Consider the following 24,968-nt stretch of genomic DNA (forward strand, 5'->3'; position numbering starts at 1 on the left):
ATGTATTTCATTGGTTTTTTCAGATACCTCTCCCTATTTCTCCATATTGGAATTGTTTCTCTTTGTGTTTTTAGAATTTAATTCTTAAAAGCTTACCATTCCTCCTGTTCTTTCATCCTATGTGAATTTTTAGCAATGAAGTCTTACATATCTTTTCTCTAGACCCTTTGAAATCTGCTCTTCAGAACATCCAGGTTATGCCTAGCTTTCTTCTCCCTTATCACAAATGTTGACATAGAATGACCACTTCTCCACAAAGTTACCTTCATTTCTACTTTTACAACTACTTTCTCTTGGGGAGAAGTAATTTCACTGTTGTTTAGGGTCATTCTAGTCTAGTGTTTAATGTAAAGATAAGAATTTATAGAATTCCATGGGAAAATTTTTTTTTTGGATAAAATTTTGATTATATAATGATAGATATAAAACTAAGAACTTGTGGAAATATCGTACACATTTTCATATGCCATTTAAAACCAAATGTATACACATGCACACATATGTTTTAATAAATAATTTTTGGGAAAATATTTGGAGATAAGTTGATTTTTAAAAAATCAGTGATGTCCTCTTTAGGTCATAATACTTATTACCTTGGGCAGCAAACAAACAAAACCCAGCTTCCCCATTCCATTCTACCTTCTCTGTTTGGGTGAAAATATTCCCATTACTGAGATGTTAAACATTAAATTTCAACTGCAGGTGACTATAGTCACAGTTGACTTTCTGAGCTGCATTTAGTAAAGAAAATAGTCAATATGTAGAGTTATGCTTACATGGTAAGTCAAGTGAGAAAATAAGTTTTTTTAAATTTAAAAAAATGACAGAATTTCATACTTTGCATAAAAATTAAATTATCATACATTTTCCTGTTTACATATAATATTGGACATTAAAATATATTTTCAAATACTTTTTTTAGTTATAAATATTTCCTTTTCAGACTAATATAATTTTTAAAGGGCTTACTGACCTGTTCACAGGGGCTGTATCCTCATATGACTGGTCACCTGGATGATTAAAGTGACATTAATTAGTATTAAGGTTTTTTGGCAGTGGTGTTTTGACATTTAAAAAATAATCATCAAACTAGGGTAGGAGGAAACCTTGCAAATTTTTAAAAACTAGCATTACTCAGAGATTCACATCAGAAGTCTTGTATCATAAAATTTCAATATTTATAATTATATTTCACTATAAACTAATCTAGAAAACCTATAATATATCATATAAGTTGAAAATGAATGGTCATAATCAGCATCTCTTAAGCACACTTAAACTTTTCATGGAAAAACAATAAACATTTTCTGTAGTTAATCACTGTGAATGTCATATTCTATAAATGAAAAATGCTGTATTAAACAAGATGTTCTTTATTTACAGCATGGATACCTAAAGGTTAAAAACCATAATTTTGAAGCATTTTTTTTCCACAAAGGCAGATAAGTTTACTTTCTTAGGCATAAAAATAAGCAGTATATCTTTTCAATAAATCTGCTAGCACTGTAGGGCAGCTGTTAAACAAACAGAGCTGTATAGGGTTACATGAATAGTCTCTGAAGGGCAGAACTGATGATTTGGAGACCTGGGAAGAATTTGTTTCAGCTTGCATTGAGTGCATTCCTCACTCTTATTTAAATGTAACACAGTACTTTAAATTCTATTCCTTGGAGTTTATAATAAGATTAGAAATTCTTATCACCTCTTTCAAAGTCATGTCACTTTCAGTAACACTAAATTAATAAACTTCTAAACTTGCCAAATAGCTGTACACTTCTTAGTTGGAAATAGGGAGAATGTGTGTAAGGTGGGGATTTCTTCCTATAAATTGCATGTCTTCTGTGGTTTGCAAAATGCATGCTTAAAGTTAATGATTATTTGACCTTAGTGCAGACTATTTAGTATGTTGCATAAATACAAAGCATTTTTATTTCTTTCTAAAAAATTATCACTATTGAACATTAACATTTTCTTTTATTTCAGCTCAATTTGTACTCTAATAATGGCTAATGATTATGTTCTAAGCACAACTTTTTCTTGAATGCTTTAATTACTAGAGGAACATATTAAAGTAGCTTATCTAAAACAATCTTTAGGAATTTTGCTTTTCAAAATAAGTTTTTCTTTTTCTTTTTTTTTTTTTTAACGTTACCTTTTGGGAAAGTAAGGTTTATGCCATGTACAGTACTAGTTTGCATGTATTCATTTAAAATACTAAAAACTGTAGTACTGCTCGATCCATATCTGACTGCTAGGTTTCAATTGACAGCTGAGGATTTGTGACTGGACCATGAATCAAAACGGCAGGCATTTATACCCCAGTGCCAGTGAGGATACATTGGGAATTACTTGGCAAAGGTAACATTTTAATTATTTCCAAACCTACACTACATCTAAAAATAACATGAACTACAATATCTGTTTTAACTGGCCTTTCAGAGAATATATGTCAAAATTTAGTCAAAGTCTATGGGTATAATATCTTTTGGCTACACATTCTCTTTTCATTTATTATTATTATTATTTTTAAAAATAACTAATTTCAGTTCAACCTTAAAAATAATTTGCAATTGTAGAGTACCTTAATATATCCATCTGAATTTCCAAATCAAGCATTAATACACTCCTAAAATAGAAACAAAATCTAACAGTAGTTAGATTTTGGGATCCAAAAAACAACAATAACATCAACAAAAGTCATTAATTAGTGAAGCATTTTCTGTAGTCAGTTTTGAGTTTCTCAGTATAATCCTCATTTTAACTTCCTTCAACTAATAACTCAAAGCCATTTCATTAATCATGAACACTTTCATCAGAGGGAGGAGATTGAAATTGAAATTAAAATCAATTGGCTAGGCTGTTAAATAGCAATACCCTTAGAGTTTGTATAGGGCAGCTTATTGAAAACTATAGCCAAAATGGACATTTGGATAAAATCTGCATTTCTTCATTGTTTCCATTAAATATGAATTGTTAAGAATTTACTTTTTTTCTTGCTTTCAAAATTATTTAGAAAGTTATGGTTCTCATAGCAGACTATTCTACTTTATAAGGATTGTACTATTTAAGCATGGGCAGAATTCATCTCTGATAGGCTGACCATCAGCTGGTAAATTCTTTGAGTGTTAATAGCCCATGTTCAAAGCAAAGAATCTTGTGAAGAAATCATATGTATTGGTATTAAAACAATTTTATTTAGTAAGGAATTATTTCTATCAATTTAAGGTTCTGAGGTGTTTAAGGAAGAGAAAATCTCATTTAAATCGATACATTAAATAAGTACAAGTCATGATTTTAAATTCATATATGGTAGCTAAATATAAATTTATGGAAGGTAGTGAATGAATTTCACTGCGAATTTCATGAAAGTAAAGGTAACTTGTTTTCTGAACTCCACACAGAAAACCAATACATTTGTAAATGCATTACTCTTTACTAGTAGGCATATGGAAATCTAAGCATAAGCACAAAGGAAAACTTGTTCAGAACTTTAAATTTAATGAAGTTAATAAAAGTTATTCTTATTAAGCTCAAAACAAATTACTTATTACTGTTATTTTAATTCAATAAAATTATTCTTACTAATTTCACTTACTATCCTGTTAACACACTGAATTTTTTAAAATTAACATCATTTTGAATTTAAGGAGAGTAACTTAATAGGTTAATTTTTTTTTTAATTCCCAAATTATGTTTTTCTTAAACAGGGGCAGATTTCACCTGTTAGCCAATAGTAAAATGGGCTGATTTCCTATAGACATTAACATGGGAATAAATGTTTATTTGCAAATCAGGTAGAAGGTTTATATTTAAGCATGTATATGTGAGTAAGGGAATAAAAAATACTTTTAGTAATATAAGGAACCAAATGACTGAAAAAAAAATTGCATTTCCATCAAGAATAGCTTAGATAAAGAATACCTATGATAGAATCATCTTGAAAAACTGCATTATTTTAGTACTTATTTCCATTGATTTTAGAAATCAATAAAAATGTTTAAATTGATATTCCATCAAAGACCAGGTGAGTAGAAAAATTACACAGTGTAAATGCTCCAGAATGAATTTGTTTAGTAAATATTCAGCAGTTTTTAGTTATCATTTTATGTTAGACATTGTTGGGCAACAATTGATAGATTACTTATCTCTGGATTTTGGCAAATTGAGAGAAATCTCGAATAAAAAGACTGGAAAACTGCAATTTTCTTAACTCTCATGCCCATCCCCTCAAGTAATTTTCTTTAGATTGATTGGACTTATAATATGAAAAAGGCAGAAATTTGGAAGTCTATAATGAAAGGTGACTTAGGAATCTACATTCTTTTCATATGGTCATTCAGGATTTCTATTACTGAAACTGCTAAGAATATTCTAATTTATTCATTCAATAACTGTGTTTAATGTTTATTTATTGAGTGGCTATGCTAGGCATGATGAACCATATGAGAGTATGTTAGATAAATAGCTTTCCTCTGTGAGCTAACATTAGAAGTGTTTTACAAAATAAGAGTAGTTATACCCAATGGAATCTCAATCTTTCTCTAAACTGACTAACATTAAGTTGCTGTACTTTGTTTTACTGTGCCATAACCCCAGCTAAGACTGCCTTTAAAATAACCAAGAGGCCATCTGTATGCAAAAAAGAGAATTCTTATTCATAGCTATCATATAATATGTCTCAAGGAAGAGTTTAAAAATAATAATTTTCTGAGAAGACTTACATTACCCCCTCCTTTTAGATTTTGCTAATTGGCTATCAAAATAGAAAATAAAAATATTTTCTGGTGTATTCCTTTGTGAATTGTTCTCTTCCAATACTAGTTGACAGGATTCTTAGGAAGTATCCATAATTTTAGAATTATCTGGAAGTTTGAGAATTTTAAAGAAGAAATATGTGTTGTTTTAAAACCCATGAATTATTCTATGTCTAGCATAATAGAAGTGAAAAAAATAGGGTTTCCAACAATGTAGCCCCTGGAGATTTTGAAGCAAGAAAGGAGAAACCAAAGATAAATTTTGTTTTCAGTACTTTTTCCACCCAGCCTATTGGCCAATAACCAAGGAAAGCAATTTTGACCATTTACATCTTTACATGAGTATGCTTGTGGGTTGGAGCTATTCTTTTTAAAGTGTTCATCTTCCCATAGTGACTGATAATCATAATGGTAAGGAATGACCTCTACTAGTCTATTTTAATCCCCAAAATTTCTCCTATTCTTCTTCAATTTGCAATTTGTAAACACTGCTTTTAGGAACCAAAACTGATTTCTTAGGGAGAATTTTCATTGACTTTTTAGTTCTAAATGTGTTTTATTGTATTGAACTTGTAAATTTGTAAAACATGTATATTTTGTAGTGAAATTTTTTTTCCTATGTAAAAAGATCAGGTAATAGAAGCATTCAAACTGAGATCATCTCATTATTCTGTTGTATTGTTTACTCTTCCCCCTTCAATTTAGGAAGGGCCATCTTCTCAGAGTATGAAGAATTATGCCTTTTTATGTGCTCTCAATGGGAAGAATCAGTGATTACTTATACAAATTAATATACATGAATATAGGTACAGAACATAGAATGTTTTTGACTGGATTTTTTTTCTCTTGAAGCTTGTAGTTAGCATATAGCATATGATGTCAAACATGAAAGAACTATGTAATTGACTGAAAAAAAAAAAGCAAGTCCAGTATCCAGTAATAATATAAATGTGTTATTTTAAAATGTGGGAGAGAAGGATTATGTAAAAGAGAAACAGGATTTATTGTTTCATCCTTTTTTCTTTCCCCTCATTTCTTTGGGGGGGAGGGGACTTAAGCCCACAACTGAGTGGTTTTGTGTGTGTGTGTGTGTGTGTGTGTGTGTGTGTGTTTGATGGCTTATATAAACATAGATGAAGACTTCAGATGGCCAAAAATAAACATGTGAGTGTTACTGAGGGATATATTTACACAAGCCATTTGCTCAGCCTCCAAAATAATGACTAGATCGAAGATTTTAGCAAAATAATTGGAAAGATTTTTATATTTCTGGTGATTCCATAACTGTATGGTACAGAAGAGACTTTTTATCAGCTATTTTCCATGTTACATGTGTTGACAGTTATTTTTTCTATGAGATGGATATTTCATTCTGTACTGATTTTACATATGTTTTTAGAAGAAATTGTCGTTTATTGCTGCAATTTTAGAGAGTTGCTTGATTTCCCAAGAGAAATTTAGCAGCCAGTAAAGATTATTAGGAGCTGGCTGGTCAGGGTTAAGAGAGGAAAAGAGAGAAGTGAAGTAATATCATTCATTACCTACAGGTCTACACACATACACACTACATACTACACAGTAGTACTTAAGTAAAACTTGGATTGTGTTTGTGAAACCCTTCCTTTCCTCTGTTTTGACCACACAGAGACTTCTTCTCAAGAGCCTACAAATATTTCAACACAAGTCAGCTGCAATTTTTTCATAGAAATGTAACATATGGGCATATACAGATATGCAAACAAACTATTTCACACATCCTCTTTGGTGGGATAAAGGGTTAACTTTTGTTTGAACAGTACACTTAGACCATCCAGGCAAATTCACTAGGTTAGCATTTCCTGCTTTCAGTTTGTTATCTTGACACATAAGTACAGTACAACAGCTGGGTTGTTCCTGGGGTTCCTGGGGGGAGCTTTATTCTCAGAGTGCTGAATTTCCTTTTCAGCTGTCAGCTGTAGGGGTGTTCAAACTTTTTACGCACCATTCCATGCCCCTAGCACCACTCTGGGACCCTGATAAAAATGCTGATAAGGTGGATAAATGGAATAATCTTCAGTTCAAGGTAGAGAAAGAACAAAGACCAAATAACAGAGGGCCATTTTTATGCAACAGGATTTCTTCCTTTGCTGTGAGGTAAGCTCACAGCATTTTTGTGTTGCTTGAAACATTTAGCTCATTGTGACAGAAGCTATTCACACCTGCTTAGTAATTTGAAATTAAAATATTAGCTTTGACTGAATGAAACAATACTCCATATAGTTGTCACAGAAAGCAATTATGAAGATATGTCCCCAAGCAGTTAATATATGTGTGTGTATATAGATACACATACATACATATACATAGATATAGATATCTCCATTGTAGTTTTCTTTCTTCTAAGTTTCTACCTTATAAAGATGTGGAGAACATGAAGCTTCCTTTCTATCTGGGCAAACGTCTTCAGAACACTTCCTAAGAAATGAATTGTATTCCAGCCAGACTTGCATGCTGCCATCCCACAGGAAATGGGTCAGCAATCCATTAAGATGCCATTAGATAATCTAATTTGGAACTTAATCTCTAAATTAACCATGCTCCATACTTGAAGCATACTTGAGAGAAAGAAAAAAAGTTTATGTTTGAATCGATAGGGGAGCCGAAGCGTGAAGAAGGCTGTTTGTTTTTTCTGTAGCTGTGGTCACGTCTCAAGCCGTCTGGTAACCAGGAGAAACCAGACATGATGTAATTCCAGATTGAACTTGAACTTCAGGGACTTAGAATGGGGGAACAATGGACCATAGGAATCAATAATGTCCATTTTCCACATGATTATGTTTGGAGTTTTAAGTTAACCTTTATGGGAGAAGCAGCATGATCTGCAGTGTGACTAAAATAAGATGATCCAGAGACAAGATGTTAGAGTAAAGAAAACAACTTTTTCAGTGATATTTTCTGAGAAGCACTGTAGATTCCAGCAGGATTAGAAAAGTTCCCGCTCTGCAGTAAACCAGTTGCCTGTTCTGAGCACTCTTTGTTCACTTAGGTAGGACAAACTTAATCTTACGTTTCCTGTCAGATGATTTTTGGCAGCCCAACAAGAAAGGGAGGAGCGTGCTTCAAAAAATTCCCAAGTGTAAACTTTGCTTATTAACCCTTTAAAGAGTAAGGAAGTATATTAAATACTTTATTTCAGGATGTTTTATATGAAGAATTAGATTTATATTTTCCATGAGCCTGCATGTAAAGTGTTTTGTCAGCAGCCAGCTAGGGCAGAGTTTATTGAGTAAATGAAGATTTTAAAATTTCCAATTATTGCCAGCCATGTTATTTTTCATATAATCATCATCTTTTATTTAAAGTTGAACTGAATATTATATAATATTATTATCAAATTACATAAAATAGCTGTTTGACACCAAATAATTTAAGAAATTTTTTATTGAAAGTGTTAGAAATTTTAAAATGTTCCCTTTTCTAATTAAAGTTATATATAGTTGTTATATATGTAAATGCACAAATATATCTGCCCAGTAGAACGTAATAGAAAAGATGAATTTGAATTTGATATCTTTTAATTGGCAACATAAATATTATAAAATTCTAGAAGTTTTAACAAATTACATGCCTTTAATGTACTCTTCCCCATGTGAGAAGCTACATTAATAATTCTAATTTTAAAATAATTTGTGAATTTTTTCCTTAGTAAATAAATGTGCTCTATTTTATTATATATTAGATTATTTGATTTTAATGCTGAGGATTTTACTGTAAATGCTAACATAGTTTCTAAGCACATTCTCGGCTCCATCCATCCCATGAAGAACTGTCATATGCAAATAAGACAAGGCATAACCAGTTACAGAACACCACAGAGAGAAAAGGAGCACCTGAAGAGAAAGGAAAGTAATTAAATGAATGAAAAATAAATACTTAGGGCTTCTCCTTATAGCACTATAGAACAGATTACTACTTTTTCTTTTTGTTTTTCAATTACTTCTCACTCCTTACGTGTATCCGTCCATATATCAGTATCTACCCCAAATAGACAGTGTAGTATGTGATGTATATATGTGTGTGCGTGTGTGTATACATACATATACATATATGTATATGTAAAATTATCTCCATCATATTCATTTGTCAATCCATCATTTCTAAAATTATAAATAGAAGTTATCATATAGAGTAAAACATAGTAATATATTTGTCCCATTAAGGGAAAAAGATAGCAATGAAAATTTTGAATATTTTGATATCCTAAGTTTACGATCTTTTATTTATATTCAAGTACATACTGAAAATTGATATTGTTGACAGAACAGAAGAGGTGTATTCAAGTTTCAAAGACTTTTTTTTTTAAACAAAATAGATAGGAATCATTTGTAGTTGGCACATTTTACGTGTAGTAGTTTTCAATGAAATGACTCTCTTGAGGGCCAAAGGAGGTTTTTTTTTTTTGTGTTTCATTCTTAAGTAGAGCAATATGAAATACTATTATTTTACTTAGAGCTTATTTTTCACAGATGGTACAAAGAAAAAAACTTAATTCCTTCAGTCCAATATGACCCAATCATGACAAATTCTGAATCGTAGATTCCAATTTGATGAGATTTTATTGTCTAGCATTTTGATGCTTGTCACTTTTCAAAGCTTCCATTTCCTAAAGAACTGCTATAAATAAGGCTATTCATTTAAGAAACAAATACTTCTCTTTCTCCTTGCTCTCAAGTGCTATTGCTTTCACTTAAAGTAATTCCATGAAACACCTGCAAGTTATGATTTTTGGTATTTCCTAAAGAATCCATGAGAGAACCTTATAATTCAGGTAAGAGCCAAGCAGGGAGCTTTCAGAAGCAGGTGATTATTAGAAATAATAGTCATTAGAAGCCATCTTACATGTACCAAGTATCATTCAGATGGTAATATGAAGATTATAAAATGTTCCTTAAAAATGAGGGAAAGAAAAAATTGCATAGCATGCTATATAGAATTTTGTCTTTTATTGAAATACAATTTCATATGAGGAAGAGTCCAACAGCTATTACCTCACATTACTACCTTGGGAAAGGAAATATAGGTAAAGTGAAATAATGAAAATAGAATTGAAATAGGGCCAAGATTAAGGAAAACACAATATAATTACTTGAATTGGAGTTTGGGATTCTAAACTAATTTGTGTGCAAGAATTTTAGTGACTCATTAATTTGGACCACAGTTCATAGTCTCATAATATTTGGGAACAATGGTCAATTCATAAAGTTGAATGTTTACTGAGCATCATTTTTATTTCATTTCACAAAGATCCTTTTAATTTATATTCTCTTCCATAAAGAAAATAACACTGGACTCAAAGACTGATGCTTGAATCCTGGCTCCATCACTTGTTGAGTGATCTTAGGCAAGTCACTTAACTTCTCTGTGGCTACAATGGCAAGGGTGAATCATGGAAAAAGTATTGCATTTAGTCAGTGGGCATGATTTCAAATTTCCACTGTGTTGTTCAATAATTATGTGACACTGGGTAAGTCCTAACTTCCTTGGGCCTCATTTTCTTCACCTGAAAAATAATGGCCCCAGACTAAGTGATCTTTAAGGTCTATCAGTTCTAAATCCTATTATTTACAAAATAGGAATAATGATGTTGATATTTCCTACTTCAGTGTTTTGAGAAGATATAAACCTTGTAAATCTATAAAGTATTATGGAAATTCGAATTCTTACTGGCATTTCTCCATTTCTTTCTGGATATTATTCACATATTCAGTTTATAAATAGCCATCACCACAAGTGTGTGTGTGTGTGTGTGTGTGTGTGTGTGTAAGTAATCCAAGGCAGGAGGATTTCCACCCAGACTTAATTAACCTGTTTTTATTCACTTTATGAGATAGATTGTTTCTACTAATGGAGAAGGAACATTGTCCAACTTAGTAAAAGTACTTTCATTTAAGATAAAAAGTATCACAAGAATATTATTCTAAGAAAATGATATTCATCACATTGTTTTGGATATTTTTAAGCTGGTGCTGAAATATTATAGCAAATGCTTGCTATTAATGAAAGTTGTGATCTATTCTCTGTTCTTAATAGCTCATAGCTATTTTTAGTACCCTCTAATGTATTTAGATGACATATGTATTTAGATATACATATATGAATATATACAATATATTTTTGTTTCATTTCAGCAATGTTTATGCTTAAGGCTTTTGAAAGAGCATTTATATTTTAAAGTAAACATTGGACTGCTCATGATTGAATCAGTATGTAAAAACAGGGAAGATATTTCTGTTGTTGTCTTGAAAGATGTTGTAGAATTGGATCTTTTGACATTTTATAAATGTTGAATCAGTAAGAAGTCCATTAAGTCCATTATCAAGAATTTGAAAGACTCTCGGAGGTAGTTTTAGACCTTACCAGAAACGCCTATCTTTTTTTTTGTATATCTACTCCTCTCCTTGAAATCTTCTCTACTGTTAAAGGAACTCACCATTTCTAGAAGAAGATTACATTTCGACATCTCTAATCATTAAGTGTTTTTTTTTTTGAGCCACAATTTTCATCTTGTAATTTCCACATAGCCTTCTAAGAAATATACCATTCTTCTATAGGCCAACACTTTATCATGAACTATAATTTCTCTTTTCCAGGTTAGAGATTCTCAGTTTCTACAACAAATCTTTGAGTGGCAGGCTTCTTAGTTCACTCATCCTTCTCTGGATGTGCCCAGAATTGGACATAAGGTCCCACATCTGGCCTGACTAGGTTGGAGATTGATTACTTTTCTTAATCTGGATAATATACTTATCTTCATATAGCCTAAGATACCACTAACCTTTTTTTTAAAAAATTTACCTCATTTTTCTGTTTCATATTGAGGTTATATGCCATTAAAACTTACTTTTTAACATTCACTGATTTCTAATCATTTATCCCCCCTTGATATATTCTTTGCCATTCTCAATAGTATTTTGTTTTTCCAATTACATGTAAAGATGGTATTTAACATTAATTTTTGTAAGATTTTAAATCCTCAATTTTTCTTCCTCTTTCACCTCCCCTCTCCCCTAGATAGCAAGAAATCTGTTATAGGTTTTTATATATATATATATATATATATATATATATATAATGCAATGCATATATTAATTTATAATTATATATAACATAATATATTTAATATACTTTAACATATCTCCATCTTTGTCATGTTACGAAAGAAAAATCAGAATAAAAGGGGGAAAAAACCACAAGAAAGAAAAACAAAAGAGATAAATATAAGATGCTCTGAAGTGTATTCAATCTCCATAGTTCTCCTTCTGGAAGTGAATGGCATTTCCCTTCCAAAATCTATTGGAATTGTCTTGAATCACTGTTTTACTGAAAAGAGCTAAGTCTCCCATGGTAGACTTTTAAAGTTGATTCTTCGAACTGTCATGATGGACATGAATTTATTGGGAAGAAAGGATGTTGAGTGGGTGGGTTTGGATATGTTATTTCACTTTAATCACAAAATTTCAGAATTGGGTTATTTTTGCTGCAATTTATAGTCAACCCATACCTGAACTTTCTAGTTCATACTTTCTGGCTTCTGTCATACAGCCTCTGAAGATGAATATTACAAAGGAATCCACTTCATTCATTGGCACTCTACTCCTTGGTTAGCTCTCTCTACTTGTTAGGAGGGGCAGTTAAATGGCAACATGAAGAGAACACTAGGATTGGAATTGGGAAAACTTATATTCATGAATTCAAATCCTGTCTCAGACATTTACTAATAGTGTGTAACCATAAGCAAGCCACTTAATCCTGTTTGCTTCAGCTCCTCAATTGTAAAATGAGCTGACAAACCACTCCAATATCTTTGCCAAGAAAGCCCCTTAAGTGGGGTTACAAAGAGTTGGACAGGACAGAAACAATTGAACAACAACATTTGTCAGGGAGGCATTCCTCTGACTATTGTAGGTTACTCATTCCCTGTTTCAAATCAGAAACTCAATTGTAACTTCTAAGTTTAGTGAGTTGATTAGGTCAACTCACCTAACTCACTAACAATGACTTGTTTATGATTACTTAACCAGGACTTGAATTCAGGTCTTCCTCACTCTAAAGTTAGCCCCAAGGTATTAAATCTCTGTGAGCCTCAATTTCTTCATCTGTAAAATGGGATACTTGAATTAAATGACCTCTTAGCTTCCTTCCACATCTAAATCTAGATCTGTGATTCTCTGATCCTTTAACTAATATGCTCTGTATTTTCTTCATACTATGATGTTCAGTCTTCTTGGATTTTTTTTTTTTTTGATTCTAATTCTACCATAAAATATACTAGCTCTGCCCACCAGAGTTGTGTGATCTACAAAACTCTTTATTCCTTCATTCAAGTCATTGATAAAAATGTTAGACAGAGCAGAGCCAAGGACAGAGCTCTATGACGTTCCATTAGAGAGCTCCTTCCAGTTAGCATTGATCAATTAATCAACACATTCTTTGGATTTTTTTTTTTGAATCAAGCATTCATTTAACTGCATTTTAAAATAGATATCTTTCGATTTTGTCTCCAAAGATGTTGTTAAAGACTTTGTAAAATGTTTTGCTGAAATCCAGATGGGCTTTGCATAGGATATTCGCTGATCTATCAATTCATTCATTTGATCAGTATTTATCTAGCACCCAATGTTTTATTCAGAGTACTTTGCTGCCAATTTAATAAATCTGTTAAGAGGAGGAAAAAAATGAAGATAGTGTACTTTGGCTTTTTCTTAATAATGCCATGCTAGTTTATAAGAACCACTTCTTCCTTTTTTCAGTATTCCTCAACCATCACATTTAATAATTTGTTCTAGAATTTTATTTGGACTCAGTGATTATATAACTGAAATGTCTTCTTTTTTAAAAAACTGGGTCATAGTACCATGGCATCTCTCTCATTTGACCACTTTAAAGATCACTGACTTGTTCAGTAGCCATATCTGCAATATTATTTCAGGACCCTGACATGTAATTCAAGTGGACTAGGTTATTTGAATCCATTAAGAGTACTTCTCTTATTATCTTTCATTTATCACAGGGCTCAATTACTTGTTAACTATTTTGGTTTTATCCTTTTCAGTTAGATATTCTCTTTGGTGGAGAAATAAAAATTGAAATAGAAATTAAATAGTGCTACTTCTTTTTGTTACCTGTTATAATTGTCTCAATCATTACAAGAAAGAGTTGTTGTGTCTATTCTTTTTCTGTCCACAATATAGATTAAAATAAGAACAACTTATTTTTGTCCTTAGAATTTATCATAAACCTCAGTTTCCTGATACTATGTTATAGATTCTAGCTTCTCTTCATTCATTGTTAACTGTCCTTGCTTTTTATCTCTTATACTTATCTTTTCAAAACCTGTTTTTTCAGTGATTTCCTCTGTGTTTAGACATTTCCCATTCTCCTTTTCCTTCTTATGAATCAATTGGGATTTCAGCATTATAATTTGTTGTTTGAGACTTTATATTCATAATAAGCTGACTGCCCTTTTAGAGTTCCAGGTCATGTTATCATACATATGCTATCCCTGAATTCTTTGAAATATATTCTCCTAAAGCTTATAGTACATGTATTGACATGTACTATGCATGACCATGTCCTCCAAAGTTCCTAACATCTTGGTTCAACAAATCATTTCTTTCTTCTCATTTATAATTTAGTCCATAGAAATAATCATTTCTGAAAGATTGAAATATCAGCAAAGCAACTCAAAAATTTTTCAAGCTGTTCCTCTTTTAGCAGAGAACATGCTGGTGTGAAAAGGTTTGCTGCCTCTCCTCAGACTCTAATTCCATGCCAGCTTTGCAATCTACATTGGCAATTTTTCATCTGATTCTGCTGTCTAGTCAACTCTATATTTCACTCCTGCCACAATTTGGTCTCTGTTTTCTTTCATTTGATCCTCAATCAAATGTTTTCCATGATGCTTCAATCAACCACTTCATCAGAAAATAAGTATTAAGAGTTTATTTTGTATTAGGCACTATGGTAGGTTAAGTGTTAAGAATACAACAAAAAAATTAAACCAACAAGCAAATAAACAAGACAAAACAAAACAAAACAACAAAAAAGAAGGAAAAAAACCAGTTTCTTCTCACAAGGTGATCATATCCTAATGAAGAAAACAATGTGGAAGTAATTATTATATACAAGATATATATAATACAGAAAGAAGGTAATTTCAGAGAGAATGGTACTTATCAGATGGCTGGAGGTAAGGGGAGAAGAGTGTCATGGAAGGATTTCTATAGATGGTGAAGTTTGAGGTTTGAATTGGTATTTAAAGGAAACCAGGAATAAAAAAGAGGTGGGATAAAGATGTTGACCTTTTGTGGCATGAGAGGCAAGCCAGGACAAAGACACAGAAAAGGAGATAGAGCATTGTACATGAGGAGAGAAAGAAAATCAGTGTAGTTGGGTCTCATAGAAGTTGTATAGTAGAGTAAAGAAGATTAGAAAGGTAGGGGAAAAAAAACAGATTACAAAGAACATTTAATGAAAAACAGAGGACTTTGAATTTGATTCTAGAGGTAATGGGGAACCACTGCATTTTACTGAATAGTGGGTAAATGTGGTTAAACTTGTGCTTTAGAAAAAAATCATTTTGATAGCTGAATGAAAGATGAAATAGAATAAGCAGATACTTGAAGCCAGATACCAATTAGAAGGTTATTGAAATAGTAAAATGAGAAGGATAAAGGCCTGAAATAGGTTGGGTGCCTGTGTAAGTTGAAAGTAGAGGACATATGTGAAAGATGTAATAGCAAAAAGGACAAGTTATGGCAGTAGATTAGATATGTGAAATGAAGATTTGAAGATGATATCAAGATTGTGAGCTACTGTGACTGAGAGGATGTTGTTGCTGTTGACAGTGATAGAGAAGTTGGAAAGAAGAAAAGTTTTGGGGAAGAGTCAAAGAGTTTTGAATATGTTTAATTTGATTCTGAAGATTGGTAGATGATATGAAATATGGGAAGATGAAACTGGAGTTTCATATATATATATATATATATATATATATATATATATATATATATATACATAACCTATAGGAGTTGACAAGAGTACCAAATGAAAGAGTATAGAGAAAAAAAGAGAGGAATTTCCATCACAAAGCCTTGAGGGACACTTCTAGCAAGGCTTCTACAAAAGATATTATCTTCTTGATGCATAAATGTCTCTTCTTTTCTCTTTCTCTAGAGCAATCCTTTTATTTCTATAGTCTTGTCACAAATAATCCTATACTGTCTCTGTACTATTTATGATGCTTATTTATATAAATCTCTTTTTTTGTTTATTATCCATACTATGCCAATGCTGTTTAAATGTGAATCCCTTAATACAGTTTCTGCTCCCTTTTCTCATCATAGTCTTCTGTAGACTGCTTTATTCCAGTAGAAGGATACCAAATATGTAAAAAATTAAGTATACATACATGATAATCTGGAGAGGTGTCAGGAAAGGCTTTTTGAAGGAGTTAGAATATTAACTGAGCATTCAAGGAGACTGGAGCCTCTCAGAGTTGGAGGTGAAGACAGATTCATTCCAGGGATGGGGGATGGCATATTCCAAGAGAGAGAAAAGAAGTAGAAAATGGAATACCACACATTTTGAAGGGGAAAAAAATCAGATCAAGTAATTTGAATGGAATTAATTAATTAATATACAACAAATGAAAAGGCACTTATCACTTATTTAATTCAGATTACAGCATAAGAAATAAAAGAATGGCATGTCACTTTCAAAAGTAGGAGAGACAACTTTTTCTTTATCTCTCCCTTTACTCCTTAATTCCAATAAACATAAATTAGACATATTTACAAGGGGTCAGAATCTGGTCAAGTGAAATGTGTAATAATGAAAAGCCATCCAATAAAAGTAAGGAGTTATTGAGTCAGTCATCACACATGGATATTGTAGTAGCACATTCCAGAAATGAGGGGTGTGCACATTGATTGTATAGCATCTGGTGTAAAGATATCTACAGAGAATATTTTTGGTGTTCTTCTCTACCTTCCTTCTTAAAAATGTACTTTGTTGAGCTGACTTTATAATGAGCTGCTACAGTATTTTTTAGTCAAGGCCACCTTTTTACTCTCTTCCTACTTTATCATCTTCCTTCTTTCTGCTAAAATATTTCAGCAAATGGAAACAACAGAATATACATATACATATACATATATATATATATACATATATATATATAAAGATAATAAATGTTTGATATATTGCTCAGGAGACTCATTTGAATTTTTTTAACGTAAGATCTGGATATGTTTTCATTTGTATCCTATTACTTGGTATTTAGAGACACAAAGAGCTTGGTGGATAGAGAGGCAACAAGAACTTTCAACTGTTCACATTCAATTCTATTCCTAATTATAATAATCAAGATTTGGAAACTCAGCCATTTGACTTCTTTTTGAAATATGGCTATTCGTCTGTATACTATTAATATACCTACATGGAAAGGAAACTAAATATACATGATTGATATTAACACTTGTCACTGGAGGAAAAAATATATATATATATATCTTGAGGCAAAAAGGATTTGGCAGTTGAACGATCTGGATAACTATTTCAATTTTCTATTTCTTCTTATGCTGTTGTCATGGCCTTTTAAGTAAAATTCAGTATTTGCAATAGGAGAAACCCCCAAACCCTAACATGGCCATGTGCCTTATAATTCTGAAGTCAACTTACAAATTGGTAATAAGAGACTTGTAAAACTCATATATGGAGTCTGCATAGTGTTAATGTAGGGGATTTATTCTTCCCCAAGGGTCCATAAACAGTATTGACAAATATATTGCATACTGCATTTTTGACATGGTCATAATGTAGGATAGGAGGTTTGAAAGGTTTAAATAAACATCTAAATTAAATTTGTTAGTCATACTGCAGCAAGAGCCCTCTACGTCGCTAACAATAATTTATTTTTATTGAACATTTTCCAAAGAATAAAAACTATCAGACTCCTACAAAGTACAGGATAAAGAACCTACTATTAAAATTATGTATTTATATTCTTTTTATATTCATGTAGTTGTCTCTTTTTAAGAATGAGTTATACCTGCTTCCAATCACTAAAATATACTGTTTCTTCAAGAAGATGATCTTCAAACAATGTATCTGATTCTCTTACTAATCATTTAAATTGGTGATATTATGTTGTTTTACTTTATTCTCCCTCCCCCACTATGTGTCAAATTTCGTCTAAACATTAGTTTTTGTAATCTTCCTTACCTATCCCTATTAGCTTCTAATTTGAGATTTTGCTTTTTCCTTATCAGTTTCTTCATAATAAATTTCTTAAGTGTTACTCAAACTGGAACGACATGAAACAAAAACAAACAAAAACACTGTCGAGCATATACAAAATAGAGAGACAAAGAAATGTGTTGAAACAATTAAGTCTCTTACAGTTGACTGTGGTATTCGATGGTTTTTGTTCTTTTCAATTACAGTTCTTATCAAATAGAATTGAGGAGATTTATTTTTTCCTTTAAAAGGGCATGACTACTTTTATAGTTATGCTCTGAATATCTCTCAATACAACTTTTGAAGTTAAAAAAATTGTTTTATAGGCAATGGCATAATATTATATTCATTGAAACCTATAATTATGAATAAAGTTACTTTTTATTGTATAAGTGCAAACTGAGCACAGAAAAATACATTTTTTGAAATGTAGAGCAGTTTGAGTTAAAATTAAATTTTAAATTGCATGGAAAATGTAGGTGATTTTTTTCTTTTTAGACTTTAATTCATAAATGCACTCCTAAGAAACTATAAGTTATCTAGATTTTTCAGATACATTTTCTTCTAGATTTATGATTTTAATAATAACAATAAAAACTGGTATTTACATAGTACCTACTATGTGCTAAGCATTGTATTAAGTGCTTTATGGTTATTATTTCATTATGTCTTCACAAAACCCTGAAAGATTAGATGTTATCACCCCATTCTATAGTTGAGGAAACTAAGGCAAATAGAGGTCTAAGCTACATACCTAATAAGTATTTGAGGTTAGATTTGAACTTGAGTCTTTCTGACTACAGACTCAGCTGTCTTGCTCTATATATTGTGCTATCCAGATGATAATTTTATTGGTTAAGGGAACGCTCAATAAAGAAACTATCTTAACTAATTCAAATCAGAAACTGTTGAGCAACTTACTGCTTAAGAGAATTGCTTGCAGTTTAAGAGATTAAATGTCCAAGTTTATACAAAACCTATGTATACAGACAGTGTATTTGAACTTGGTTATTCTTATTTATTCTAAGGCCAACTCTTATCTATTGTTGCCTTGTTTACTCTACCATATGTAGATACTGTCAAAGAAATACCCACACATACTATATAGATATATGTATTAATACAACATAAGTATATGCAAAATATACATAAGTATATACAACATATACATATATACACCCCCAAATATCTTCTTTCAAACATTAGAACATATTTGCTTTTATACTTGGAATTTTAAGAATGAATAAGAAAATATTTGTGCTACTTGTAAAAGTTCAGAATAGAAAGGATAGGTAGGATTTAGAGGTGGATGGAAATTTAAATAATTTCTGGTTCAACCTCATTATTTTATAATACATTTATAGTTTAAGGTCTAAAGATATTGATAAAATGACTTTATCAATATCATATAAGCATTAAAGCAGAAAAACTGGGATCCTGATCTCACCCCCCCAATCTAGTTTACATTGTACAATAGCACCCCTAAAATGCTTGTACATGTTGCCCCATGCACATATAATTTTTAAAAGTTGATGATAAATTGTGAGCAAAATATAGAACAAAAAAATCCAGTTTGTTTTTAAAGAGAAAACACTGAGTATGCCATGACTAAATTACCGAATTATTTTGTGCTATGTTGGTTAGCAGTTATATAAAATTTGCACTGAATAAAAATGGGACCTTCAGATTCATATCTCAAAATAATCAAAATATAAATGCCAGAATCAATATTTTCCCCTTTTTTAGTCACTTGGACATTACTTTAATTTCTTCTCTATATATTGATTCAAAGAGTACCATGTCAGAGCACCAAGAAGAACAGTAGAAGATCTGCTTGTTGGCAGATATGGATGGATAGATGTTGAGACTTATCTTCCTTGCTAACACGAGAAAGCAAGGTCCAGCATCTTAGCTAATTAAGCTCTGGTTTCATCTCTGACAAATTCATGGGAGAGAACAGAAAAGTCTACCTTAGAAAAAGCATTAAAATAGTAACAGCAATCATAAGTAGAGAGAACCCCTTATTCCACGTCATGGTCCTCTCTCACTAATGTGTATATTCTGAAATGATAAAATTTCTGGTTCCATATGGTGAAGTGGTGGTGACTCTATTGAAAAAATAATGTTGAATTTAAAATTTGAGTGTGGTAATCATTCCTCAAATTAGTCACAGTAATAAAATGTGAACTTCTCTCTATGGAATGTTTTATTTTCTTTTATGTTTTCATATAATGAAAAAAAGGAAATCTTTCACCTCATTTAGGTAGTCTTCTTCATGTCCATTTAACGCTGTAGCTATAGACTTTATGGCCATGTTAACATTTGGTGATGTAAGGTTTTAAAAAAATTGAAGAACAGAACTGTTGCTCTGACACATTTACTAAAATAGTATACTATTTTTTCTCTTTGTTCTATTTAATATTTCACATGTCTAAGAATGGATCAAGCAATTTAAATAAGAATATCCTCAATTAGATAAGATTTCAGTGCTCTCATATTCCATAGTTGGGTTTTTTGCTCTATGCTTTGTCATGATTTCCATGAAAGAAGTAGATCACATAGTATATGCCTAAAATGTTAATATTACAATTTATTATAACCCATTTAACATACTGTCTAAATCTGTAAGTGTGAAATTATAATGACAAGAGCTCAAGTGGCATTCACAAGATTACCAACCTTATTCTCTTAACTCTTGATTATCAAATGAATACTAATATAATTAGCTTATGGTATTTACATGTCAAATGTTGTTACACATTTTAAAATCATGTTTCTTCTTTTTCCTCTTTTTTTTTTTCTTTCCTTCTCTCTTTCTTCAACAGTCCTGGTACCTGGGCTAGCTTGGTCCCTTTTCAAGTATCAAACAGGACACCAATCCTGCCAACAAATGTCCAAAATTATGGTTTGAACATAATTGGAGAACCTTTCCTTCAAGCAGAAACAAGCAACTGAGAATAAGCAAAAGAAGAATAACAACAGAAACCACGCAACAAAAATTTTAAAACAGGAAAAAAAAAAGAAATGAAAAAAAAGGAAGACGGGACTGAAAAAGAAACTGAAGAAAGAAGAAAAAAATATAGACCAGCAATTGCAGCACTTACAATCACTAATTCCCTTAAGGTTGAAACTGTAATGACATAAAAAGGGTCGATGATATTTCACTGATGGGTAGAGAGCAGCCCCTGCTAAGTAGCCTTTGTTATATGAAGTCCGCTGGGAAATAGATGTTCTGTCTTGATGACAATATATTTTAACTGACTTTCTAGATGCCTTAATATTTGCATGATAAGCTAGTTTTCTTGGTTTAGTATTCTTGTTGTTTACGCATGGAATCACTATTCCTGGTTATCTCACACAACAAAGGCTAGGAGGCAGCCTTGGAGCTGCCAGATGACAAGGGCCTTGAGCCAGCCATTTTGTAAACACTCTGATTTCTAAAAGTTAAAAAATAAATACAAGCTCTGTAGCCTTTAGTTATCAGTTCAGATTTATTCAACTCTGGCCCTTAACCAGCCTTTTCCAGTGTGTAACCCAGTTTGAAATCTTAAAAAAAAATAAAAAATAAATAAAAAAAATAAAAAGGAAAAAAGGAAAAAAATCAGTCTGAACACAAAGGCTCTATGGAAGAAATGCCTCTATGTAGGTAAAGTGTTATCTCTGCATGCAACAGTAAAAATTAATATAATATTTTCCCCACAAAAGAAACACTTAACAGAGGCAAGTGCAATTTAAAAATTTATATCTAAAGGGGAATCATCATTATAAGTCCTTCAGCCCTTGGACTCTAAATTGAGGGGATTAAAAAGAATTTAAAATAATTTTGAACGAATTTATTTTCCCCTCAGTTTTTGAGGGCATTCAAAGGCATTAAATCAAGACAAATCATGTGCTTGAGGAAAAAAAAAGAGGAATTAATAGAAACACAGCACTTATGTTGGTTTAGCTGCTGCCTCCATGGAGGTAGGATTTATTTATTTAAAATTACTGGTTGCATCAAGAACCCATAGGGTGTACAAAAGGTTCTCTACAATCTGCATCATAGAGACAAAGAGGCAGGCAAATCCATGTCACAAGGGCAAAGCTTACAGTTTACAAACTGGGAATGAACGAAAGGGGTGGGATATAAAAATGCACTCTTGAGAAAACAGAAGTCATCAGGGTGCTGGAAACTTGCATGGTGCTTTCAGAAATTAGCCTTGTTCAACAAATTTCTCGTATTGACAGGACTGTAGTGTGCATGGGCAGACACATTTTGCCTCTATGTCTCTTAAAATTTTAATTAAACAAAAATACTCTTTCCAGTAATCCTAATTTGCACGAAGATATAATGTCCACATTACGTGCCTTGCCTTGAAATCTAAAAAAGTGACATCACTACACTTGTTTTGCTGCATTTATTATAATTTTAAATCTTTACCATTTTTATGACAAAATATTTTGTACTCCAGATGAAAAAAAAGTGTGACATCATGGATTTTTTAGACAGTTATACCTTTATCTCACATTTATAAAGCATATCATGGCTGTGTATAGTTGCCGCTTAAAAATTGTAATCGACCAGCAATATTTTCAGTATTTTGGTGTTTTTTCTATTAACCTTTCATGTTTTTCATCTTCCAATTAATATTTGGGAGGGGGGGGGTTCAAATTTATACGAATTATGCAATACCAAGTTTTGCCTATGTAGGTAGTGCTTTTAGCTGTATTGGTTATTATAGGTAAGTACACAGATTTAAAAAAGAAAAAAAAAAGAAAAAAAAAGAATGATGTATGCTTTTTTGTTTGTTTGTTTGTTTTAATTGACCAAAGTGGGTACTGCTATTTTTGCAGTGTGATGAGGTCCTTTTGTGTACTGAGAGATGGACAGGGGATTTTTTTTATACATTATATATATATGTATATATATATATATATATATATATATATATATATATATATATATATATATATATATATATATTCTGGGGTGGGTGGGAGGATTTTTAACACTTTACAGTGTAGCTGTGAAGCAGTGTACCCTTAGACAGGCATGGGCTGCAAAGCGACTGTTCTGCCTACTGTGACAAACTTTAAAAATAGGTTCCTTCTCGTTAACTTCCCACCTGGGGTGCAAGCTGAACTCATTTCTGGATTTAAACACACACATGCATGCACACACGCACACACACACACACACACACACACACACATACAGAGACAAATAAAAAATAATGAATTCTGTTGGAGGCAGACTTGGCTTGAGGAAGTTATCTTACTTTGTTTTTTCTTGAGAGGTCAAGACCCACAGTGAGAGTGAGCCCATCTCATACTTGTCAAAGATATATCTTTTTTTTAAAAAATCCACTTTAGAGGGTATTTCTCATTAATAGTTCTACCTAGGGACACATTTTCTTTTACACAACACAGAGCCTTCATTGGAAGAACTAGTACCCTTCCTTCATTCACCTCCTCCCTCCAGAATTCTAGTCTACCCAACTCTTCCTTTTATGATGATGGAATATGTGATTTGCCCATGTCTTAATATTACAAACTGATGGCAGTGACTGAAGGGTTAGAGAGTTGATTTTTGGATGTATTGGGACTGATATATCAGTGAATGTTCATCTCAAGGGAGGAAGAAAAAAAATTCACCATCTATATGTTCTATTTGTACACATCCTTTCTGCCTAGAAGCAAGTATAGAAAAGGAGGGAGGACGTAGAAATAATTTTCCTGTGGACAAATTCAGTCTTCTAGAAGATGATGGAATTTATTTAATCCCTGATATTTTTTTGGGGGGGAGGAGGGACACCAAAACTTTAAATTGTTTATATTGTCTTTTCTCCCAGAATCCATAGAATCAATTTATTAATGCAAATAATAGCTATTAGATTTAGTGAAAGCTGGTATATTGTTTTAAGGACATTACCCCCCAGGTAATGGTCTGATAAAATCAACTAACTATTGTTCTCCCAGCTCATCATTTAATAATGAATACTTATGAACAATGATTACATGCTGGACAATTGTATTTGATTAGCCCATTCAATATGATGTCCCCAAATGCTGAATAGCACAGCAGGATAAGACCAGTTGAAGTTCAGAAGTAAGTGCAATAATTTCTGTGATCCTCATCCTGGTAGACTACAAATAATCTTAAACTGAGCTTTTCACCTATCTTTGACCTATTGTGTGAACAAATCAACCTCACAAGACACAGTATTTTTTTGAGGGTAGACTCACTCGATGTGAATGAATGAATGAGCATTCCTAGCTGAATAAGAAGTTACACTGTGGGTTTTACTGCCTGCCTCTTTAATATAAAGGCCTATTTTGAGTTTTTTAATCAACTTTTTTTAAGATCGAGATATTTAAAATATACATACTTACATACAAATATATATATATAAATATATAGAAAGAAAGAAAAGACGCAAATCCAGTCTTTGGCCTCCTCCTTCACCAGGAAATATATTCTGACGAAGAGTCCCACTTCTGTAGCTCTTGAACGGCCCATCCCACAGCCAGAACTTCAGGATGGTGTGGGTCGCCCCTGGGTTCCAGAAGGGGGCCACTGTCTCAAGCCACCCCGTTCTATGTGCACTGTTTCGCCTTTATTCTGTTGCTTTGCAGCCCTGGCCCATTGGCAGTGCCACTGAAGTGTGTTTCCCCTGGAGTGACATGAACGTTTGAGGCTTGACTAAAGAAAAAAAAAATAAAAGGCAGTGAAGGAGACTGTACATAAAGACATGGCAAAAATATTAATTATAGCAATATAGTTGTGGGGTAATGTTTGGGTGGGCAGCTCCATTAAAAATATATGTGAATGAATCTGTGAAGCTGCAAGTATGGAGAAGAGCGAAAGGTCTTCTTAATGAACCGCCTACCTTGTAGACAGTAATTTGTACACTGTATAGTTTTGTTAAGATTTTTTTTTAATTAAAGTTCCCTTGT

At 32.1% G+C, this 24,968-nt stretch overlaps 1 protein-coding gene across 5 annotated transcripts in view; it reads left to right on the forward strand.

Moving 5' to 3' along the window:
• Positions 1–21,992, forward strand: part of NFIB (nuclear factor I B) — a 267,392-nt gene extending 245,400 nt beyond the window's left edge. For 3 of the 5 annotated variants that reach the window (XM_031947144.1, XM_031947195.1, XM_031947253.1), the window contains one exon: positions 20,858–21,992. In XM_031947144.1, the coding sequence (XP_031803004.1) occupies positions 20,858–20,875 (18 nt within the window). In that variant the 3' untranslated portion in view covers positions 20,876–21,992. Of the gene's footprint in view, positions 1–2,269; positions 2,359–20,857 lie in introns of all 5 variants that reach the window. The other 2 variants (XM_023497947.2, XM_031947108.1) reach the window with 1 other exon arrangement.
• The last annotated feature ends 2,976 nt before the right edge of the window (positions 21,993–24,968 follow it).

Source organism: Sarcophilus harrisii, chromosome 1, assembly GCF_902635505.1.
Source record: "Sarcophilus harrisii chromosome 1, mSarHar1.11, whole genome shotgun sequence".
Classification (NCBI taxonomy): domain Eukaryota; kingdom Metazoa; phylum Chordata; class Mammalia; order Dasyuromorphia; family Dasyuridae; genus Sarcophilus; species Sarcophilus harrisii.